This window comes from Thamnophis sirtalis, unplaced genomic scaffold, assembly GCF_051295495.1.
Source record: "Thamnophis sirtalis isolate CommonGarterSnake01/CBP01778 unplaced genomic scaffold, rThaSir2_p1.2 scaffold_11, whole genome shotgun sequence".
NCBI classification, from domain to species: domain Eukaryota; kingdom Metazoa; phylum Chordata; class Lepidosauria; order Squamata; family Natricidae; genus Thamnophis; species Thamnophis sirtalis.
This window is the reverse complement of record NW_028261391.1, coordinates 23,950,563-23,971,733: the sequence shown is the minus strand read 5'-3', so window position 1 is coordinate 23,971,733 and position 21,171 is coordinate 23,950,563. Positions and strand designations below refer to the sequence as shown.

Below are 21,171 nucleotides of genomic sequence, written 5' to 3'. Positions count from 1 at the left end.
AGATTGCAAATAGCAATCATGTGATTCTGGACACAGCAGTTGGGACAGGACCCTTCTAAGTGTGGTCATGAGATGTCACACCTCATGACTCTGCTGCTTAGCAATGGAATTCCTGGTCTCAACTGTCCTCAGTCAGGGAAAATTATATTGGCATAGTTGCCATTCCTGAGAATTTGCAGTTTATAACTTACTTGTAAAGTATCATCTAAGATCTTGTGCTTTCTCAATTCCATGTCTAGATTGCTAATGAAGTTATTGGAGAACTGAATCTGAAACCAGAGGAGGTCTTCCTTGCCCAAGGAACATTGAGGCCTGATCTCATTGAAAGTGCTTCAGTTATTGCTAGTGGCAAAGCAGAAGTCATCAAGACCCACCACAATGACACAGAACTCATTAGAAAGTTACGGGAAGAGGTAAATAGAACATCACATCTGACTTTTCACATTTTTGGAGAAATAGCTTAACACTGGTAAACTCTGGTCAGTTTTTTTTCTAATTGCTCATCTAGCAGTATTAAGGGTTTAAGGTTTTGCTAATTAAATAATTGTTTTTTGCCATTTAATAGTATTTTCACATAGGGAGAACTAAACTGCAGTCCAAAATATTTGTATACTGTACAGCCCACGGAAAATGAGACATCTTACTGTTTTAATAAAAACACGACAATTTTAGATTCAATCTTACAAATAGCTTAAAATTTATTTTCTGCTTAAACTATATTGCGCTAGTTGTACTGAATGTGACTCTAAATACACTAAATGTGTATAGGTATATGCGTATTGGTGTTACAACAGTAAATCGTTTTTTTAATCACTTCACTATTTTTGCTTTCATTGGGATTGTAGGTGCATAATTGAAATGATAATCTTAATAATAATACATTAGAATTTTTTATTAAGTATATGCTATTTAAAAATGAGTTTTCTAATGTAAATCATGCTGTTTTTCCTTACAGGGAAAAGTAATAGAACCACTGAAAGATTTCCATAAAGATGAAGTAAGAGTGCTTGGGAGAGAGCTTGGTTTGCCTGAAGAACTAGTTTCAAGACATCCATTCCCAGGTATAAAATTAATTGCATTTAAAACACTTAGAATAAGAGAACCTCTAATTATAAGAAGTTCCAAAGGGCCATATAGGTTCAAGTGGGAATTGAAACCCATTTCTGTCTCTATATTTAAAAAAATCTATTTTTTCTTAAGCATCCACTGCATTAGCAACATTTTACAATTTATTTAGGGTTTTTTATAAGTCTCTGTTTCTCTTTCCCTCTCCTAATTCCAGTTAATTTATAAGTGTAAAAAGAAAAGTAAGCAGAACTACATGGCGGAAAATGGTTGGGGGTGGGGGGGTGGGGGGGAGTGGGATGGGACAAAATAACAGGACCAGAATAATGCAAGATAGGAGAGTAAGAGAGAAGTAGTGTTTGAAATAGGAAAGAAAGCTTTCCTCCTGTCTCACTTTAGTGGGCGTTCTTAACAGTATTTCTGTCTGCATTTCAGACATGATAGGCATGTTCATAGATTTGCAAACCCTTTGCTGAATAGTTTCTGAGAATGATGGTTACCATACTCTTAGTTGCTGTCACATTATATTTCTGAAACATCTTTGGTACAGATGATGTTAGAGTATTCCATTTTTGCCTTTTAGGTCCTGGCCTTGCCATTAGAGTAATATGTGCTGAAGAACCATACGTTTGCAAAGATTTCCCTGAAACTAATAACATTTTGAAAATTATAGCAGACTTTTCTGCAAGTGTTAAAAAGGTAATACTAGTTACTAATACAAAATAACAAAATAATATTAGATATAAATTCTTTTCTTTCTTTTTATTTTTTTCATTATGCTTATGTTTGTGCTAGAATTGATTAAATCTTAGAAGCAACATCTCAAATAATTTAAGGCCTGATTGAAATATTTTTCAGGCCATTTTCTTCTATCCCTTCTGGTATTTCCTCACTTTTTGCCCCACATTTTTATTTTTCTTTCTTATAGTTTTTGACCTAGTTACGTTACATTGGCTATCACTTTTTCTTTTTAGTCATCACAACTTAAGTCAAAAAATACATAAAGAAAATACCCATAACTGCATATGATTCTTAGAATCTATAAGTATATTGTCACATCTTTCTAAATGTTGATGTTGAATTACATTTTTAATGTCTATATTAATGAATATGCTAAACTAGCATAGCAATCAAAATTTCAGCTTTCCCCAACTGGCAGAAAGGCATACCGCTATATTTATTTATTTATTAAATTTATTTGCTCCCCAGCTTATAATGAAACGACTCTGGGTGGCTTACAGTGCATGTATACAATAATACAATAGCAGAGTTGGAAGGGACCTTGGAGGTCTTCTAGTCCAACCCCCTGCCTAGGCAGGAAACACTATACTGTTTCAGACAAATGGCTATCCAACACTCCTTAGTGTTGGGGCATTCTTAGTCTTCTTAGTGTTGGGGCTTCCAGTGTTGGGGCATTCTGGAGGCAAGCTGTTCCACCATACATTAATCATTTGAAGGATTTTGATAAAACTTTAAAAAGTCTTAAGAATTTCATGGAGCAGGGTCCAAAGACCCAATTAGAAATCAATTACTTGACAAATATGCTATATACATAGGAATTCGTGGTAACTATATCTAATTGTTTCAAACTAAATCATAACTGTTAGTATGCACATCAAAGGCCTGAAACAGCTTTTACCTGTTACATGTTAGCATTTGTTCCTATTTTTAAAATAGCTCCCAGAATGATTCTTTATTTAAGAATATTAAAATTAATCTCTTAATCCTCCTTTATACTATGATCCTTCATAACTTTTAAGTTCAACTGTTGTGTTTGCTAGAGATGCATAGCCAACTAACCTTTTATAATACTTAGAATTAACTGCTTTGTTGTCTAGCCTCACACTCTGCTACAGAGGGTCAAAGCATGTACACCTGAAGAAGACCAGGAGAAATTGATGGAGATCACAAGTCTGCATTCATTAAACGCCTTTTTGCTGCCAATCAAAACAGTGGGAGTCCAGGTTGGTGAAGCTGGGTCTGTGGCAAAAATATATAAAAATAGGAAAAAGAACATATGTTGCACGGTTTTTAAAAATTCAGTTCTAAATCAAATCTCATCAGGAAGGAGAAAAAAGTTGAAGACTAAAATGAAAGAAAAGCTATTAAGCATAGTCAAGAAAAAAAAGAATACAAAGTGTTTAAAAGGTTGCTTTGCAAAATCTGGGAATAGTGGATGTATGATATACAGTAGGATTATCAAGCTGTTATAAATGTTGTCTGCCAGCCATCCATTCATGTCAGGCATTGGTAGAAGAGATAAGATATCCTGAGTCATATGCAGAGTCATACAGATCAATTCTTCTCTCTGCTGCAGAGAGAGCGATACAGAACTTGGCAGAATTCTGCCAAGTTTTGTATCTGTGGATCAAGGCACGGGAACACCATTGATCTCCATAGCCTCTGTTTGAAAGGAAAGATCAAATAATTGCAATCCTGTGAAACTCCCCTTCCAGGAAATCTGGATAGCCTCAACCCTATTGGTCTTTTGTAAGGCTCTGAGCAACTGGCTTTTTCTCCAGATTTTCAGACCAGGAGGTTAGGTGAGGTCTGCTCCTGTTTATGTGTCTTTTGTGTGTGTATATAGTGATTGGGACTCACTGTTTTAACATTGGATATCAGAGGTGGTATTCAGGTTCTGACCAGTTCTAGAGAACTGGTAGCAGAAATTTTGAGTAGGTAGGAGAACCGGTAAATACCACCTCTGACTGGCCCCGCTCCCATGTATTCTCTGCCTCCCGAGACCCAGCTGATAGAAAGGAAATGGGGATTTTGCAATAACCTTCCCCTAGATTGGGGAGGGAATGGAGATTTTACAGTATCCTGCCATGCCCACCAAGCCACACCATGCCATGCCTACCAAGCCATGCCCACAGAACCGGTAGTTTAAAAAAAATTTGAATCCCACCACTGTTGGATACCATAGGTTTCCCATTGTAATTTTTGTTTTAAGTTGTATGTGCTTTTCAGAATCATTTTTGTGAGATAAGCCATTCATTTCATTAAATATATAAAGAGGAGCTTTCTCTTCACAATTTGGTATATAGAAATAAATGAAACATTTAGCCAGTGATTCATACTAGGCCTTTTTTATTTCTTATTTCTATGTTGTGCTGTCTTATTTTTTTTAAGTTAAACATTCTTTTGAATTTCAACTTTCGTCAATCCTCCAGGGTATGTTCATGAAGTTATATTTTTGTAGAGTCTTGCCATTTGTAATATTCATTTTGAAATATATTGTTTATCTCCCTGGAGATTGTGGAAGAGAACGATCACCACTGTAATCTTATGGTCTATTTAGAGCATTCTATTTTTTTACAAAAAATTCTTTGTAAGATGTACCCATTGTGCAATAGACAAATCTTCTTAAGAACTATCCTCCATTAAGTCTTGAGGAGCCCAGACTTTTCCCGCCTACTGCCTTCCATATGAGTGAGAACTCCTAACTTCAGATTTTCTAGCCAACACGATAGAATTACAGAAATTATCCCATCTAGTGTAATACATTGCTTTTCTTACTGCAGCTGAAAGTAATGCATTTGTCTCTACAAACAAGGAATATTTTTGCAGCTTAGGACAACATCTTATAGTTATTACTTTAATTGTCAAGAACCATGCCCAATAGGGCTGTGGCACTAAGATGTTGCCTAAGAAGGGGTAATTAGAATTTTTGACCTGCTTTTTCCTCTTTTTTCCAGGTTTGAGGGCTTTTAAAATGTGTTTTGTAGGTGCATTAATTCTATTAGAGGCTTCACACTTGAAATCAATTAAATAATTTTCTACTGAAAATCAAGAAATGATGTACCATTGTTCAAGTGTTTGCCTTCACATTTCAAGAGTGTGAACTTGGCTGTAAAAAGTGGCTGAGCTGCATATACAACAGGTAACTACCATATCTACTCGCAGATAAGCTGAGATTTTAAGGTACCAAAATACACCCCCAAAATTGGGCTTGACTTATCTGGGGATGGGCTTATCCACGAGTATGTAAGGTAATACTTTTTTTAAAGGACCTATGTATCCTATATATAGTGACGTATAGACCCATCTCCAGATAAGCCGACTCTTGAAATTTTAATCAAACTACTGTAAGAAATGTGCACAACCCATGGATAAATTAATTGTGTACATTAAAAATAGATTTTGAGGGCTGGCTTGATTGTAGGTGGTGCATTTTTCATGGTATTTTGGATAAAAATTCAAGAATCAGCTTATCTAGGGATAGGCTTATGTGAGAGTATCTATAGCATTATCCAAGCTCTTCTTTGGCTTGAGTTATTGATTCCAGTACATATTGTTTTAAATGCTAAAATGTTGTGTTCTTGTGTTACTACTTCATAGGGCGATGGTCGTTCTTATAGCTATGTATGTGGAATCTCCAGTAAAGGTGCTCCACCTTGGGAGTCCCTTATGTTCCTATCCAGACTCATACCACGGATGTGTCACAACATAAATCGGTAATATGCCCATCAACACATAGATCTTTATTACTTTGTTATTTAGCTGCTGGTTAATAACTCACTATGTGTCACTGGGGGAAAAATTATGTGTAAGAAGCAGAAGAAAACACTAGAAAAATACTTTACTTTTCCTATCTGTCTTTTAAAATACTGATCAGGAAGAGTTGAAAGCCTAGCTCCTGATTTATAACATAATTCCATGACTCAATCCATAGACTTTTTTGTGCTAATTTGACAAGGGAATTATCCAGTCTTGTTGATGCTTTATTGCATTATTGTAGTTTTATGTTTCATAGGTATAGGCCATGTAATTATTAGTAATGGAGGTGTGTTATTTTTATATTTTACAATATAAATGTATCCCTTCTGGAATGCAAAAAATTGAGCAAGATTAATCCTGTGAATTGGCGGTATGGTTATTTTTTTAGCAGAAGCTTTAAAGTGAGACAAGAAAGAAGCATAAATTACTTCCTTTCTGAAAGCAAGTCTGTATTTTCAAAATGAGATACAAAAATACATGGGGTTTTATTGAAAATATATCTCTTTGGTTTACTGGAGCTGCAGGCAAGCTTTGCATGATTAATGGTTTGGAACTACATGTAATCTTAATCAAAGGTATCATAACTTTTAGATTCACTGTTTAAATAAAGATATATTTAGCCAATTCTGTGCATTATTGATTAATATAGGGATAGGCAACATAATGTCATCAGGTATCACCATTTCCCTAGACACTTTATTTAGCGCATTGCTGTTCAACCTCCCTGTTCCCTGTGACTTTTAAAAAGTAGTTTAATTTAAAATGTGTTCAAGCACTCCCAGGCTGTCTGTCTGTCTATCAATCTGACATACTTTAGATTAAATCACCAACTTCTGGCCATCAGATTTATTTGCAAGTGTCATTGGCCCAGAAGGCATGGTGGCTTAGAAGCTAGATTTGTTGACCTGTGGGTCAGCAGTTTGAGATCCAAGCACCACGTGACTGGGTGACATCCCGTTCTTACCCCAGCTCCTTCCAATCTCAAAATCATGTAAATGCAAGTAGATAAATAGGCACCATATTGATGGGAAGGTAATAGCATTTTTTGTGTCTTGGTGTATAGTCATACCGGCCACATGACCACAGAAGCATCCTCGGACAACGCTGTCTCTCCCTTGGCTAAGAAATGAAGATGAGCACCAGCCCGGGACACAACTAGAAAAGGGAAACCTTTGCCTTTTTAAAAATAACTTTGGCACACAAAGATTCACAAATCAGATTTCCCATAGCATTTTGAGATTATATCTCACACATACTGAGAAACATCCAAAGATGCTTCCCACCCCAAAAGGTTGCCTACCTCCAGCAAACACAGAGAGCACATTGTCTAATAGATTTTCTCTCCCTCTCCTTAGGGTTGTCTATGTGTTTGGGCCACCAGTCAAAGAATCTCCCACTGATGTTACTCCCACTTTCTTGACGACAGGAGTTCTCAGCACATTGCGGCAGGCTGATTTCGAGGCTCATAATATTCTCAGGGAATCTGGTTAGTGTGATAAGTTATTTTGTGTGGTGCTTTGCATTTGCAACATCTGTGCCAGCAAATATTTTATGAAAGTTTAGTAGAATAGAGAGTCTAATTCCTTTATTGTAAAGTGCTGTGAGTATTGAAACAGACGATTATAAAGAAGTTGTTATTTGTTTTGAAGGATCTCTGTGCAAAAATAAAAATAGATATTCCATTAGTCCTCCCTTAATTTTGCTTTCCATTATCTCTGCATAATGGTATGTTTTTTCTATAAGCCAATATAAATGCAATATTTGTTGAATCAAGCCCAACTCTTGGCAACTTCCTAGACAGATCAATGTGAGTGATTCACAGGAAGAATTCTTGTCATTATCTTTTAGGCATTTCATTGTATGTCATTTCACAATTCTAGCCTACAAATCTGGGATTTTCTGGTGGGTTCAGGTCCAAATATCAATTGGGTCCAGATCAGTCCAGATCAGCTAAGTGCTGCCTTCTAACCAATACATACTTTCTTGATTTTTGTTCCTTTATTCAAGGTTTTTCTGGAAAAATCAGCCAGATGCCAATCATCTTAACACCATTGCATTTTGATCGAGATCCCCTGCAGAAACAGCCATCCTGTCAAAGATCAGTGGTTATTCGAACTTTCATTACAAGTGATTTCATGACTGGTATTGCAGCGACTCCTGGCAATGAGATACCAGAAGAGGTAAATTCTATTTGGAAAATTAAAGTTGCCTTTGATTTCTTTGTTAGAATAGAAAGTAACTTATTCCTTTGTTTTTAAATGTATACCACTACTTATTTACTTACTTATTAGTCATACATCTCAAACAATCCCAAAACAAATAAATTAAAACACAATACAAAAAGAAATTAAATACAAATAGCAGCCAAGATATATTATAATACGTCAGTGTCATCATAACCTGAAAATGGGACCTTTACACATTAGGGTCCCACGGCCTAGTCATATACCCAGGTCTTCAAGGCTTTCCAAATGACCATCAGAATCTGGGCCATCCTAATCTCTGGAGGGTGAATGTTCCAGAGGTCAGGCCCTATGGCAGAGTAAGCATGTCTCCTAGTCATCTCTAGCTGACATTCCTTGGCTGATGCGACCCGGAGTGTGCCCATCTTACTGGACCAAATTAGAAGGGTAGAAACAAGTGATAGAAGACTGTTCCTCAGGTTGGTTCCAAACCATGAAGGACTTTAAAGGTGTCAACCAGCACCTTGAGCTAGAAGAACACTGGTAACCAGTGCAGTCCTGAAGCAGTGTTGTTATTATCTGTGCTGATTAGCCGACACCTTTTACAACTCATGCAGCTGCATACTATACCAGCTGAAGCTTCCAAATGCTCTTCAAAGGCAGCCCCATTGTGGAATTCCAAATGGAAAGTTATGAGAGCATGAATTACAGTTAGCAGAGCCTCCTAGTCCTGGCATCAAAGGTGTGCAAAGGCCCTTTTAGCCACGGCTACCAACTGCAAAGAATGAAACAAATCTCACAGGAAGAAAAGACCAAAATTAAATGCCCTTTTTTCCTCTGCAAATCATTTCCCATTTTGCAGATCAATACATTATAAAAGGAAAAACATGGACAACTTGGCTCCTTCCATTCTGTTCTGGAAGATGAGGCAGAACATTTGAATTATTTGATTCCATACTAATCGGACATCCTATTTGGTCTCCCTCTTCTCTCTCATACCCCTTCTTCCAATTGGGGACATGCTGTCATTCATGTCCTTTGACGTCTCTTTCTTGCTGGCTGTTTAAACATAGGTTGTGTTGAAGATGGTGACTGAGATTAAGAAGATTCCTGGCATCTCCCGGGTGATGTATGACTTGACTTCGAAACCCCCAGGAACGACTGAATGGGAGTAATTATTTCCCTCCCCTTTGAAAGTACTGTATGCAGTTTTAAATTATATCAGAAACCATTCCCAGTGTTGACATGCAGTACTGTGAAAAGAGTGACTGGAGCGGCTGCTACATCTTATGTGATTACTGTTTTCTCTCCTGGAACATAATCTGCAAATTAAGAGCGCTGATGAGGGTGGGGGAAGTCAGCTCAATGGGGCTGAGGACATGTACGGGTAAATAATTTACGGCAGCATTGCCTACGTGCAGACAGAATCATATTGCTTTGCCTTTTTTGTCTTACAGCCTCTTCCTGTTTTTTGTGTATTTACTGTTAAATGTCATTTCAATGTCTCTTTTTTTTTGTATACTGTGTAAAAAGAGACGATTTATTTACATTCACCGACCCCATTATTAGAGCTATTAATAATGTAAAATTAAAAAAGTGACCAACTGCTTTTGAAACAGATTTATTATAAATAAATATTTTGCCAAATGAAGTAGTGAGTATTGTTGAATTGTAGATTAACGTATATTTATTTTCTGTAAATTGTAGTACCTGTTCCATATCATTTGGCATTTTAAAGTCATGGCAATAAGTGTTGATGTATTCAAGAAATATATCCAAATAAGAACTATATTCTACCCCACCCCACCATCCCTATTCCCCACTTTTTAATATTTTCAAAACAAATCACTTTTTAAGGATGTTAAATCATATGTCTTCCCACACTATGTAGTTACTATCAATATTTAATTAAATCAGCTAATCGGCTACAAGAGAAACAAACATGAATTATCTATAAAAATTGAAAACTCACTGCTTGGGGAAAAGCAAAGTAACAATTGTCACAGCAGCCATCAAAATTGCTGGCTTATGCTCTTGTTTTCTTTTTTACACTTTTATTTTAGTCAAATATTTTGGCTTTCTGTTTTATGTGAGACTTCCTAATAAAAGCAAGGGAATGCTGCATTTCAAAAACTTTTACCAAGCTGTGTTTAAATATTAGCTTGATTTCTATATGATTTGTATTTAGAACCATCTTGGGAAACTTAAGAATGAATGAGTTGTTTTGTTAACACCATTCGATGAATAGGTTACCACTAAGTTAAAAAGGTGAATATAGTTTACATCCAATGTATTGAGCCGGAATCAAAATAAAACTGTTTCTTTAGTATTTTGTTTGGAAAACTAGAACGGAGGAAATATCAAGTTACTATGAGTTGACTCGTCTACACGTCGTGCCATAGCTTTTGTGACTCATTCTGGATACCTCCCAGTGCATTGCAAATCAGTACAAACTATGAGATTTTGCCTAAAACAATGCAGAAGAAGAAAGGAATATTGAAAGAATGATGCTGGCCACACACTCACAATGACCTATTGGTTTATTCCATTGGATTAAATTGCAGGCTTCCCTTGCTGTACCAGCTAGTTTGCTGTGCCACATAATTATTTACAACTTCTTCAAGATTGTTCTCATGGAGATCTTATAGTGACAGTACAAAGAGTAGCAGTAGTGTTCATAATGTCCAATCTCTGTATCCAAATTATTCTCTAGGAAAAGTTCTGACTAAATGTCATATCTGTAGCATCTTTTCAGTGGTAACAACTGCATTCCCTGTCTTGGGTGCGGAATAGAAATTCAGAAATGATTGAAGGAATGCTTCCTAGTCATTCAAGTTCAAGGGATGTTTTCAGATCTATTTGTGTGTCTTTATATTTGGGGCTTGGGCAGCAAAATTTTGGCTGTTTCCAATGTTTGTTTTAAACGGGCTTAAAATTCAGGCTTATCATAATTAAGGTATAGCCTGAGAAAAAGAAGCTTAGTTACAGTCAGATGAGTCAGAGTTTTATCTTAAATAATGAAGTTTGCAGTTGGAGTTAAAATGTTTTTGTTTTCGTATTCATTTACTATAGCTATGCACATGTTGTAAAATTCTATGGGTTTTAGATTAGTAAATTTATTACGTTTTGTTCTGTTCAGATAACCGTGGATTTATTTTTAAGCTGGATACATGAATAAAATGGAGTTTGGAAACATTTATAAGGAATATTATACTAGAGACAAAAATAAACACATATAAAGGTGTATGTAAATTGTTTAAATGAAGACATCAGTGTTGTACAGAAAAGGGACTTTCTGTGCATGACTAGTATAATACAGAAAATTATTTCTTTCTCTTAAAACCCATACTAGGATTCAGTTTATGCTGGCAATCAAATGTGGAGTACACTTAAATGGCCAGGCTTCCAATTCTTGAATGTATTTCATAGTATTGATTCCTGTAATCAAAACCAGCTGCAGAAAACAGGATTGTGGTCCAGGAGGGAATGTGTAACCTGTAGCTTATGAATGCAGATGCCCTTGCTAGATTTGTTTGCCCTCTGATCTTCAGTAAGATATGTCAACTGTTTTCAAAGGCAATTGTGTAGGGAATTATACCTAAAACTCTCAGTTAAAAAAAAATCTGTAAATGATAAAAGTACTGTCAGCCTTAATTTTTATCCTCAAATAAAAGTGAACCCATTTGGATACTTCTGTGATTTATTTTCTGTCATCATTCTTTATGATGCATTCTTTTTTTTCCTTGTGTTCTTTTCGTTCTAAATAAGATTTTGGACACTGGTAGAAGTTGAAAGTTGTGGTTCGACCTATTTGAAAGGGAGGGCTCGTCTGAATAAGGTACTAATGGGTGGAAAACATTAGTCCAGCTTGCAAAGCTCTCCTGTTCAACCCATGGGTGTCTGAATTGGGTGCAGTCTTCTCAAAAAGTATGTTTCTTTCATGACTCGTTCCCTTGAGAAGGCGGTGCAAAATGGGGGATCCTGCTGGTAAGATAAGTATAGTCAAAGTAGATGAAGAGTAAAGTTTTTGAATGTTGAAATGCTGGAATATCTTAAGCCAAGGCCAAGTATCATATCAATGTGTGATGTGATTTAGTAAGGACTGTCAACTCTGAAGCGAACCTGGCTGAAACTTTTTGCTGCCTCATAGTTGCCATGAAGCCTGAGAGGGGAAAGAGAGAGGGGAAGCAGATAGCCCAGCTAACAGTCAAAGGTGGCTGGTGAAGGAGGAGAGGAGTCTGCCAGCTGTATTCATTGGACTATGTGACAGGTGACACCTGGGAGGGAGGAGTTTTACTCTTAATTAGGTGAAAATTGCTGGAACCTTTAGAGTTCGTTTTCACTGGCTGTGCCAATATGATGTACCCAATAAACATGTTCTTTGAGGAATCTACATGCCTTGGAGTTCTGCTTTCAATGAGTGGGTTACTTGGAACGCTGCAGACTGGTTCACTGTTATAGTTGGGCTGGAAATACAAGTAGTCACCCATATTGCTTGAGCGATTTGCCATGGAATTACTATGAAGGAGTAGTTTAATTTATCTAATTTTATTTATTGAATCTACCAAAACAAAAAAACCACAACCACATGGATATAGCACAAAAACAAACTGAGGAATTAGCAAATTACAAATATCTTGGGAAATAATTGTGTTCCTAGGCATAATGGGCTGGGAGAATAACCCTGAGGGAGGAAGAGTTGCAATCTACACAACAGTCTGATTAGAAAAATCCCAAATCCAAACACGGGATGGGGATGGAGAAAGCTCTCAGAAGGAATCCTCCCTGGTTCTCTGGAAAGTAAGGGCAGAGGATAGGAAGTGCTTTCAGTTTCACAAGATAGTTGTCAACCCTTTTAAGGTGGTCCAGACCAGGGAACCAAAATCATAAATACATGTACCATTTTTATTATAAGGAAGCAACAGAATCTGGCATTATTCAGAAAATACTGTTAAATAAATGCAGCATGAACTCAAGATAGTAAGCTCTGTAAGTATAAATTTCCAGTACAGGTAGTCCTCAACACAATTCAGCCCAAAATTTCTATTGCTAAGTAAAATATTTGTTTAGTAAATTTTGCCCCATTTGTGACATAGCTTGCCACAGTTGTTAATGAATCACTGCAGTTGTTAAATTAGTAACATGGTTGTTAAGTGAATCTGGTTTTCCCATTGACTTTGTCAGGTCATGAAAGGTTATGATCACATGACCCAGAACACTGCAGTCCTCATAAATATGAGTCAGTTACCAAGCATCTGAATTTTGATCACATGACCATGGGGATGCTGCAGTGGTCGTGTGAAAAACTCATCACTTTTTTCAGTGCTGCTGTAACTTTGAACAGTCACTAAATGAACTTTAAATCAAAGACGTTGTAGTTGTAGAGCTAGTTTAGTGGTTAAGGCACCAGGCTAGAAACAGGAATTGTGAGTCTAGTCTCACTTTAGGCTTGAAAGCTGGCTGTGTGGCCTCAAGTCAAGAGCCATGGTGGCACAGTGGTTAGAGTGCAGTACTGCCTGCAATTTGGCAGTTTGAATCACACCACGCTCAAGGTTGACTCAACCTTCTAATCTTCCAAGGTGTATAAAATGCGGACCCAGATTACTGGGGGAAATAGGCTGACTGTAAACCACTTAGAGAGGGCTGTAAAGCACTTTAAAGCGGTATATAAGTAAGTGCTATTGCTAGCACTCTCAGGCCAACTCACCTCAGAGGGATGATGTGAGGGAAATGGAAGACGAAAGGAGCATTAGATTAGTTTATCACCTTGAGTTATTTATAAAATTAAGGCAAGGTAAATAAATTGCTTGAGTCACATGTATTATCCAATAATGCCAAAGGGTTCAATGACCACCAAATTATTAGTTCTGGATAATATATTGTAATTGATCCTCAACTGAAAAATAATATTAAAAACATGAGCTTCTTGCACATAAAGTCACTGAGGATAATGTTTGGCTGGATAGTCCTGTTGTCATGAGGGGAAGCCTGTCATAAATTGCACAATTCTTTAAATATGCCATGAAGAAACAGGGTTAGCCTTTCTTCTGGTTCATTTAAAAAAACAACAATGGGACATTGAATTGAGGTGTCGATTGAATTGCTGATCTGGATTAAATATCAGCATTAAATAGCTTAGAGTAGTTTTTAAATTTCTGAATTTCATATAAATAGTTTTGGGTTTTGGTTTGATTAATAAACCTCATCTTTGAAACAGTTTACTCTTGGACTCTTAATCACTTCCAAATCCATTCTATATAACTTTTTATAGATTGCTTTCATTCTGTCAGTCCACAGAAGGGTGAAGAATCCAAGTCTTTGCTGGGCTAATGCAGATAAAAGGCTGCATTTTTGTTCCTCTTGGGGTACTATTATCTCTGACTGAAGCAAACGTAGTAAATAAAAGTTTATTTAATTATACTATTTCTTTTTGTTTGTTTTTTATAACTTTAGTCTTTTATTTGGAACTAGCTCCTGGAGGAAGAAACTATATGGCTGAATTTAAAATCTTAAGACCCTAATTCTAGTTCTGTTAATGCTTTATAAGAAGTCATAATCAGCAACGTCATTTTTGTAGAAATGGGACAAATAAAATGAATAATGACATTCTGCAGAATTAAAGCTAACTAGCATGCATGGTTCTTTCCCACAAACAATCATTGTCATGTTCAATAAAGAACTGTTCATCAGGTTCTTCCCCAATAGATTACAATCTTTAAAAATAAGGTTGAAGAAACTACAACTGTTCAGATGTTGGATGTTGGAAATCCATCACAATGGCAAGGGAAGAATATAGATAATAAATCAGTTGAGGTTTGGAGAGTGTTAAAAAGTATTATTGTACACTGCACAGTCACTTTTTATGAGATAGGTGGCTTTGTGGCCCAGCAGGAGCCGTTGAAGCTGCAAACAGACTCCGACAGCGAGGGGCCTTATGAGTCGGCTCTGGAAGAGGTGGAGGACCCTGGACAGGGTTCCGACTTCGAGCAGGGCACAGAAAGGCTGGTTGGCCACCAAGAGGTGCCTGAGGCATGGAGCAGCGGTGAGAGTCGAAGGGAGTGTGCTCCTGACGTCAGGCCTTGGAGTAGTGATGAAGAGATAAGGGAGGTGGTCCTGGATGCCCGGCAACGCCGGGCAGATCGACAAAGAGAACAGCTATGCAGTTACAAAAGATAATTGGACCCAGGTGGTTGTAATTAGGCTCCTCTCAAGATTGTATTTAAGGAGAGAGACTGGGAGGAGTCTGGTTTGCAGGATTCAACTTCATTCTTAACGCTGGAGAAGCTGTTATCTGTCTCTGTCAAAGTCTGAGTTGCTGCCAAGGTTCTTATCTGTTTCTTATGCTTAGGCTTTCAGCCACCGAGATTTATGTTTCCTGCTAATAAAGTGCTGTAGAATTCCAGTTAACCTTGTCTCGGCATTCGTAACTGGATGGAGGAGGGAGTCAGAACAGGTGGCTATATACATTCAATTAATAAATAAAAAGAAACCTGGATCCCTTTCTCCACCTGAATATACAAAACTATGACTGGGTGTTCTTTTGGGACATCTGGGGGAATGTCAAAAAAATCAAAATGGTGGCCACTTGAGTGCTCAATACCTTTGCCTATTGACATGCATTACATTTACAATATTTGTAAAAAAAAAAGGGGGGGGCACCAGATGTTTAATTATAGTCAGTCACTGTCTTGTCTTCCTTTCATACTCATGTAGATGCTCTTGGCTGGGATGTGGTATTCAGCAGGTTCTGACCAGTTCTGGAGGACCGGTAGCGGAAATTTTGAGTAGTTCCGAGAACCGGTAAATACCACCTCTGACTGGCCCCGCCCCATTTATTCTCTGCCTCCCAAGTCCAAGCTGATCAAGAGGAAATGGGGATTTTGCTGTAACCTTCTCCTGGAGTGGGGAGGGAATGGAGATTTTGCAGTATCCTTCCCCTGCCATGCCCACCAAGCCATGCCATGCTCACAGAACTGGTAGTAAAAAAATTTGAATCCCACCACTGCCTTGGCTATGTTCAGAATATATGCATAATTGTGTCTTTAAAATGGTGCCCCAGTGCTTTTTCTGAATAGGATCATCACCTACTTCATCACTTCTTGCCTCCTCCAATTCCCAAAGTATACTAGATTAGTTATTGAGTAACTTCTGTCTTACAAAGCTACAAGATGGCTAACTTCTACTTAGTCCTTGCTTCTGGTTAGAGATAAGTTGAGATGACTGGTTAAAGTGGCCCAGCAGATGGAGAGAGAGAGAGCTAATTTACTCAACTATAATACACTCATCTGTTTCTCCTCACATATTGAACTTATATATTGTCAAAAGAACTAAAGATAGGATTATAGCTAACTCTGAGGGACACTGAATCTGATTCACATATTATATAAAGCTATGGGTTGTTTAATCAGGTCTAATTGGATAAACCTGGATTCATGCAACGTGCTAAGTTAAAATCAACCACATTATGACTCAGTATTTTGGGTCTCCATATTCTCAAACTGGAATTATATAATACTGTGTTCATATTTAGCTTAACTAAAAGCTTATTAAACTGGTCAGGATAAGCTGAAGTCACACATTATTTTAAGGCAAATGCAGCCATATTATTTTTTTAACACAATGGATTGAAGTTTTGAAAAATTAAATCAAATAAACTGGGCAAATGATCAATCACACTGACCCCAAGCCATAATTCTGAATTCTCACTGAAACCAATCCTACTAACTGATATTATTTAGTGGTGTGCAGGGTTACTCTATCAAAGCTGAGATTTAAAAAAATGAGAAGGGAGTAAGATATACTCCCTTTCATAATCTGTAAAAGTCTGGTGTTGATTCTTTAAAGATATATAGGTGTCCCCTGAGCAATTTGTCTTTCCTGCAGCTTCAAATGCTTTACTAAAGCTTAATCTATTATCCCCCTTTGTTGAAATCAATAATTATGTTACTGGCATATTAAAACCATTCAGTGATGAAGGTTTCTAATGAAACTAAAGCATGCTGTAGTCCTTAACAAGTCCTTACTAAATAATCTGGTGACAGGAAACAAAATGCTACATAATATCTAAATTCTCTGGAGAAAAATTGTATAATTGCATATACTCATTTTCAAAAGCAAACTAAATTCGGCTGACTTAGAGAAGGTTAAGCCATCACCCATAGATCCATGAGTTTCAGTCAAGATTTTTACAGAAAGGTTGAAATATTAAACTTATCTCTTATTGACTGTACAATGTATTTTGTATTATTTCATGTCCTTGGTGAGATGGAAATGGAGTTCATTTTGATCTGATCTTGACCAGAGACTAAGGCAGACAAATATTACTTATTTTCAATTTTAAGGACTCAGACAAATCACAACTTTATCCATTGTTTTGGAGAGAGAAAAACGGGCTCATTAAAATACAATATAAAAATAAAACAATATCTATGTATGCACCCAGAGTCACTGAAAGTGAATTGGGTGGCCATATAAATTTTCATAAATAAATAAGTGGCCAACCCATGAAAATCTTCTTTAAAATGAACAAGAGGGAAGTTTCATTCTTCTGCGGGTTGCTCTAGTTGTCATCTTGAGTTGTTTTATGAAGTTTTGACCCTTTGTATTTTATTTACATTGATATTGTTTTCCCGTTTACCCAACAATTAGTATCTATAAGCCTCCTATCCCAAAGGTGCTTTTTCAGGAGGCAACTTGGACTTTCTTGAGTTTTTTCTTTGAAGGTGTTTTGCTTCTCATCCAAGAAGCTTCTTCAGTTCTGACAGGATAATGGGGAATGAAAGGATCCTGCCAGAGTGGAAGAAGCTTCTTGGATGGGAAGGAAAATCTTCAAAGAAAAAATAAGAAAGTCCAATTGCCCCCTGGAAAAAGCACCTTTGGGACAACCATGACCTGGATGACTGAGAACTTCTGCAGACTATAAGCATCCTATCTTCGTACCAATCAGAATAATTTAATGTTATCCATGATTGTGCCCATATCAATGCCTCGGCCATACTGGCTTCTATTTGAAGAGCTGGCCAAATCAAGATTTTAAAGTAAGAGATTAAAAAGAGATAATTAATTATTTTGAAGTAGTTTATGACAGTTACAATTTTCATAGTGGACAGAATAGATCTACAGTGACTTTGTTACTGTCCACCAAATATAGTGAACAATATCAACTGCAAGTGGTATAGATATCGCTTTCCTCTTTGGCAATGGCTAAGTAGTTGATATATTAGATATCACTTCATTATTCATCTCATTTTTAAAACACTTCTGAGTAAATTGATCTTGAGCGTAAATCTTTGTTCTTTTGACACTCTGCCATTGTGAAAATTCATTCTTCATTCCTATGCTAATTTGCAATCTCTTATGAATTCACAAGAGGATCTATTCATTCAACTCGATAGACAAAGAATTATATCTGCAGGTGGAAAGATATTTTATCACATAGTAGATGTCAATTATAATGTGGAGAGAGGGGAAAAAAACTATGATACAGTTCTACTTAGACTGCAGCATTTCCAACATAAGTCATCAGAGACAAGGAATGACTTGTTCTTTGAATATAACCCCCTACAATGAAATTCCTACATCATTCATACAATTTAGCATGCTTCAGGAGTGGGTGGGAATCATTAAAAACCAAACCTTTTGAATCAGAATGAAATATGGATACCGATTAAGTCATTTCAAAATATTCATCCCCAGATTTTTTTCCCCACCATAAAGGTTTGTCAATGTATATTTGGAAAAAAAATAAAAATAAGATCAATTCCTGGCTATATTTTACATACATTAAAATATTCAGAACATGAACATTGTAAAATGTAAAAAAAAACACCATTTGCTTGGATTTTTTTATCTCTCTTATCTCTGTTTTAATTACTAAATGTAATAAAATTTATTCAAAATCTGAATGCAGATATAGACTGAACTGCCAGACATAATATTATTCTAGGTTTCTCTATTCAAATATGATTGGGGGACAACAAAAAATCTCACATATATGTTTTACTTTCTTTGGTGATTTTTTCAAAGACTTTAAGCAGTGCATCAATTTAAGCCACCTTGACTGTAGCTATGTAACATCAGTTGCTACACATAATTGTGATATGAATTATGAACAATACATTTATGCTTTACCACCATGCCTTACTGCCCCCCAGTGTTCCAAATGTGGAATAAAAAATTAATACTAATCTGATTAAATGTTTTGTGCTTGTTTGCAGCTATCACAGCAATCAGAATAATACATGCAAAGAGAAATCTGTGCTGATGTCTTTTTCAGAAAAACTCATTTTGTGCAACTGGTTCTATAACTCACCAAATCAAGATCTCTTTTGTAAACCATACTAAATTATGGTTTGCTTTAGCCATAGTTTATTCAGTAAATTACAATTGGTATCATAAAAAACACAAATCTTGTGTTTTGTTGTTATGGAAGTAAAATATATTAAGACCAATAAGTCCCAATATGAAGAAATATAATTTTGTGAACCAGGTAAATGGTAAATGTTCAATGAAGAGTTTCAACAAACTCTGTTTAGGAAGAAATAACACCCCAGAAAACCAGGCAATCTTGAAAACAGTATGTTTTGTCCTTAATCCCATCTCTTCCCCCATCTCATTTTTCATTTTGTCCTGAAGTTGGGCATTTTGTACTAACTAAATATCCTCAATTATCTTTCTTGCTTTCTTAGATCTTTATAAACACACTTGCTCTTTTATAAAAGAGAAGATTTATATAAATACATCACTGCTGTTAATTTCATTTTAGCTGCTATATCTTAGCTGCAAACCTTTTGGCATTCCTCACAAGAGATTTGTATTAAAATGAATGATATATGTATGATAGGGTTCACCAACAAAAGCGCGCCCGATGAAACCGCGGTGAGAAAACCACGAGTTCTAAACCGCGCCGATGAATGAGTGCTCTAAACATAACCCTAAACATAACCCTAAACATAACCCTAAACATAACCCTGAACTTAACCCTAACCCTAAACCTAAACCTAAACCTAACCCCTTACCTTAACTTAAATCGCGCTTCTGTCGGCACGCTGTTGTGGGCGCGTTGATGATGTTGCGGTTTTTGCACCGCGGTTTCATCGGCGCACTTTTGTCGTGCGCGCATTTGTCGGGTCATGGTATGATAGATATGTCCAAATATTACAATAGTCATACACTGAAATCTCAGGTAAGATGATAATTTAAAAGGTCTCCGTTTGACTATTAAAACCCCATGAAAGTCAAATTAAATGACACTAAACAAAAGCCAGGTTTCCAGATTACCTGGAATCTGCAGCTGCTGCTTCTCCACCTGCATGTAAAAGTGTCTAAGCGTTTAAAAAAGTACAGATATTTAAGTTTAAGCTTTTGCATTAAACAGGCACAAAAGCAACCTGAAGCTCTGATGGTATACTGTTATCAAACCTCTAGCTTCATTACGGTAAGTCTCAAAGCACCTTAATCACTTTTATAAAGTGGTTTGTGGTGTGTAAACCATAATTTTGGCTTAACAGTGGTTTGGGCAAATTCAATTGGCTGGACTCAGCTTACTGACATGCAAGAATGGCACAAAAAGTCTTCAAGGGAAATAAAGAACAGAAAATGTTTGCTCTCCTTTTTTGCTTTATTTGGGGATGTTAGTTAAGTATTTCATGTGTATCCCCCCTTTTAGCAGCTTCCTGCTCCTATTCCCATCCTTATCTTTATGATTTTTTTTACCTGTAAATTTAATTTTCACTGTCACATTCAAATTGAAAAATGGGATCACATTAGTAAAGCTGATGGCAGAAGAGCCATCAACCCCTCCCCTCCATTCTTAATATATAAAATTAAATATTATTACCTATTCCAGGACCATCAGATTGGGTGACCTAGCCAATTGTTTATGCAATAACTTAAAAAATAACCAAGATCAGGATCTAGCACAATACCTATACCTAGTGTAGCTTTTTTTCCTGCCATCCTAAAAGGATTGTCAAGAATGAAGGTTCATAATCATCTTGCATCTGGTGCCACTGAATTCAATAAAACAATATGGTCCAAAATGATAAAACTCTTCAAATGTTGCACAATGCAGTAATTCAACTTAGTAACTAGAGAGGGTGTAGTAGTCAGAAGGCTGAACACAATGTGAGCAGATCCTGTTTCAGAAGCAATCATTATCTTAGTCCCACCAATCTTATTCAGATAGCCTGCTTTGGGTTTCTAAGAGAATTCTGACAGAATACAATATTACATTATGAAGCAGTTGTTTATATTGATTTCTTGGTGAATTGGTTCAGGTTGCCCTCAAGTCATAGCATCCACATGAGCTAGATTTCTGCTGCTTCCTCTCTCTCATGTCATCCAGATGTGAAAGCACTACAATTCCCAGAATTCATAGCATGGTAACTGGGAATTCTAGAAGCTGCAATTTTAAGCAAATCTG

The 21,171-nt window shown here is 36.6% G+C and overlaps 1 protein-coding gene across 1 annotated transcript in view; it reads left to right on the top strand.

Moving 5' to 3' along the window:
- Positions 1-11,436, top strand: part of GMPS (guanosine monophosphate synthase) — a 40,778-nt gene extending 29,342 nt beyond the window's left edge. The window contains exons 9-16 of the mRNA XM_014053022.2: positions 240-413; positions 956-1,061; positions 1,649-1,764; positions 2,904-3,029; positions 5,407-5,522; positions 6,921-7,051; positions 7,573-7,745; positions 8,822-11,436. Coding sequence (XP_013908497.2) covers positions 240-413; positions 956-1,061; positions 1,649-1,764; positions 2,904-3,029; positions 5,407-5,522; positions 6,921-7,051; positions 7,573-7,745; positions 8,822-8,923 — 1,044 coding nt within the window. The 3' untranslated portion in view covers positions 8,924-11,436. The remainder of the gene's footprint in view (positions 1-239; positions 414-955; positions 1,062-1,648; positions 1,765-2,903; positions 3,030-5,406; positions 5,523-6,920; positions 7,052-7,572; positions 7,746-8,821) is intronic.
- Positions 11,437-21,171: the final 9,735 nt, after the last annotated feature.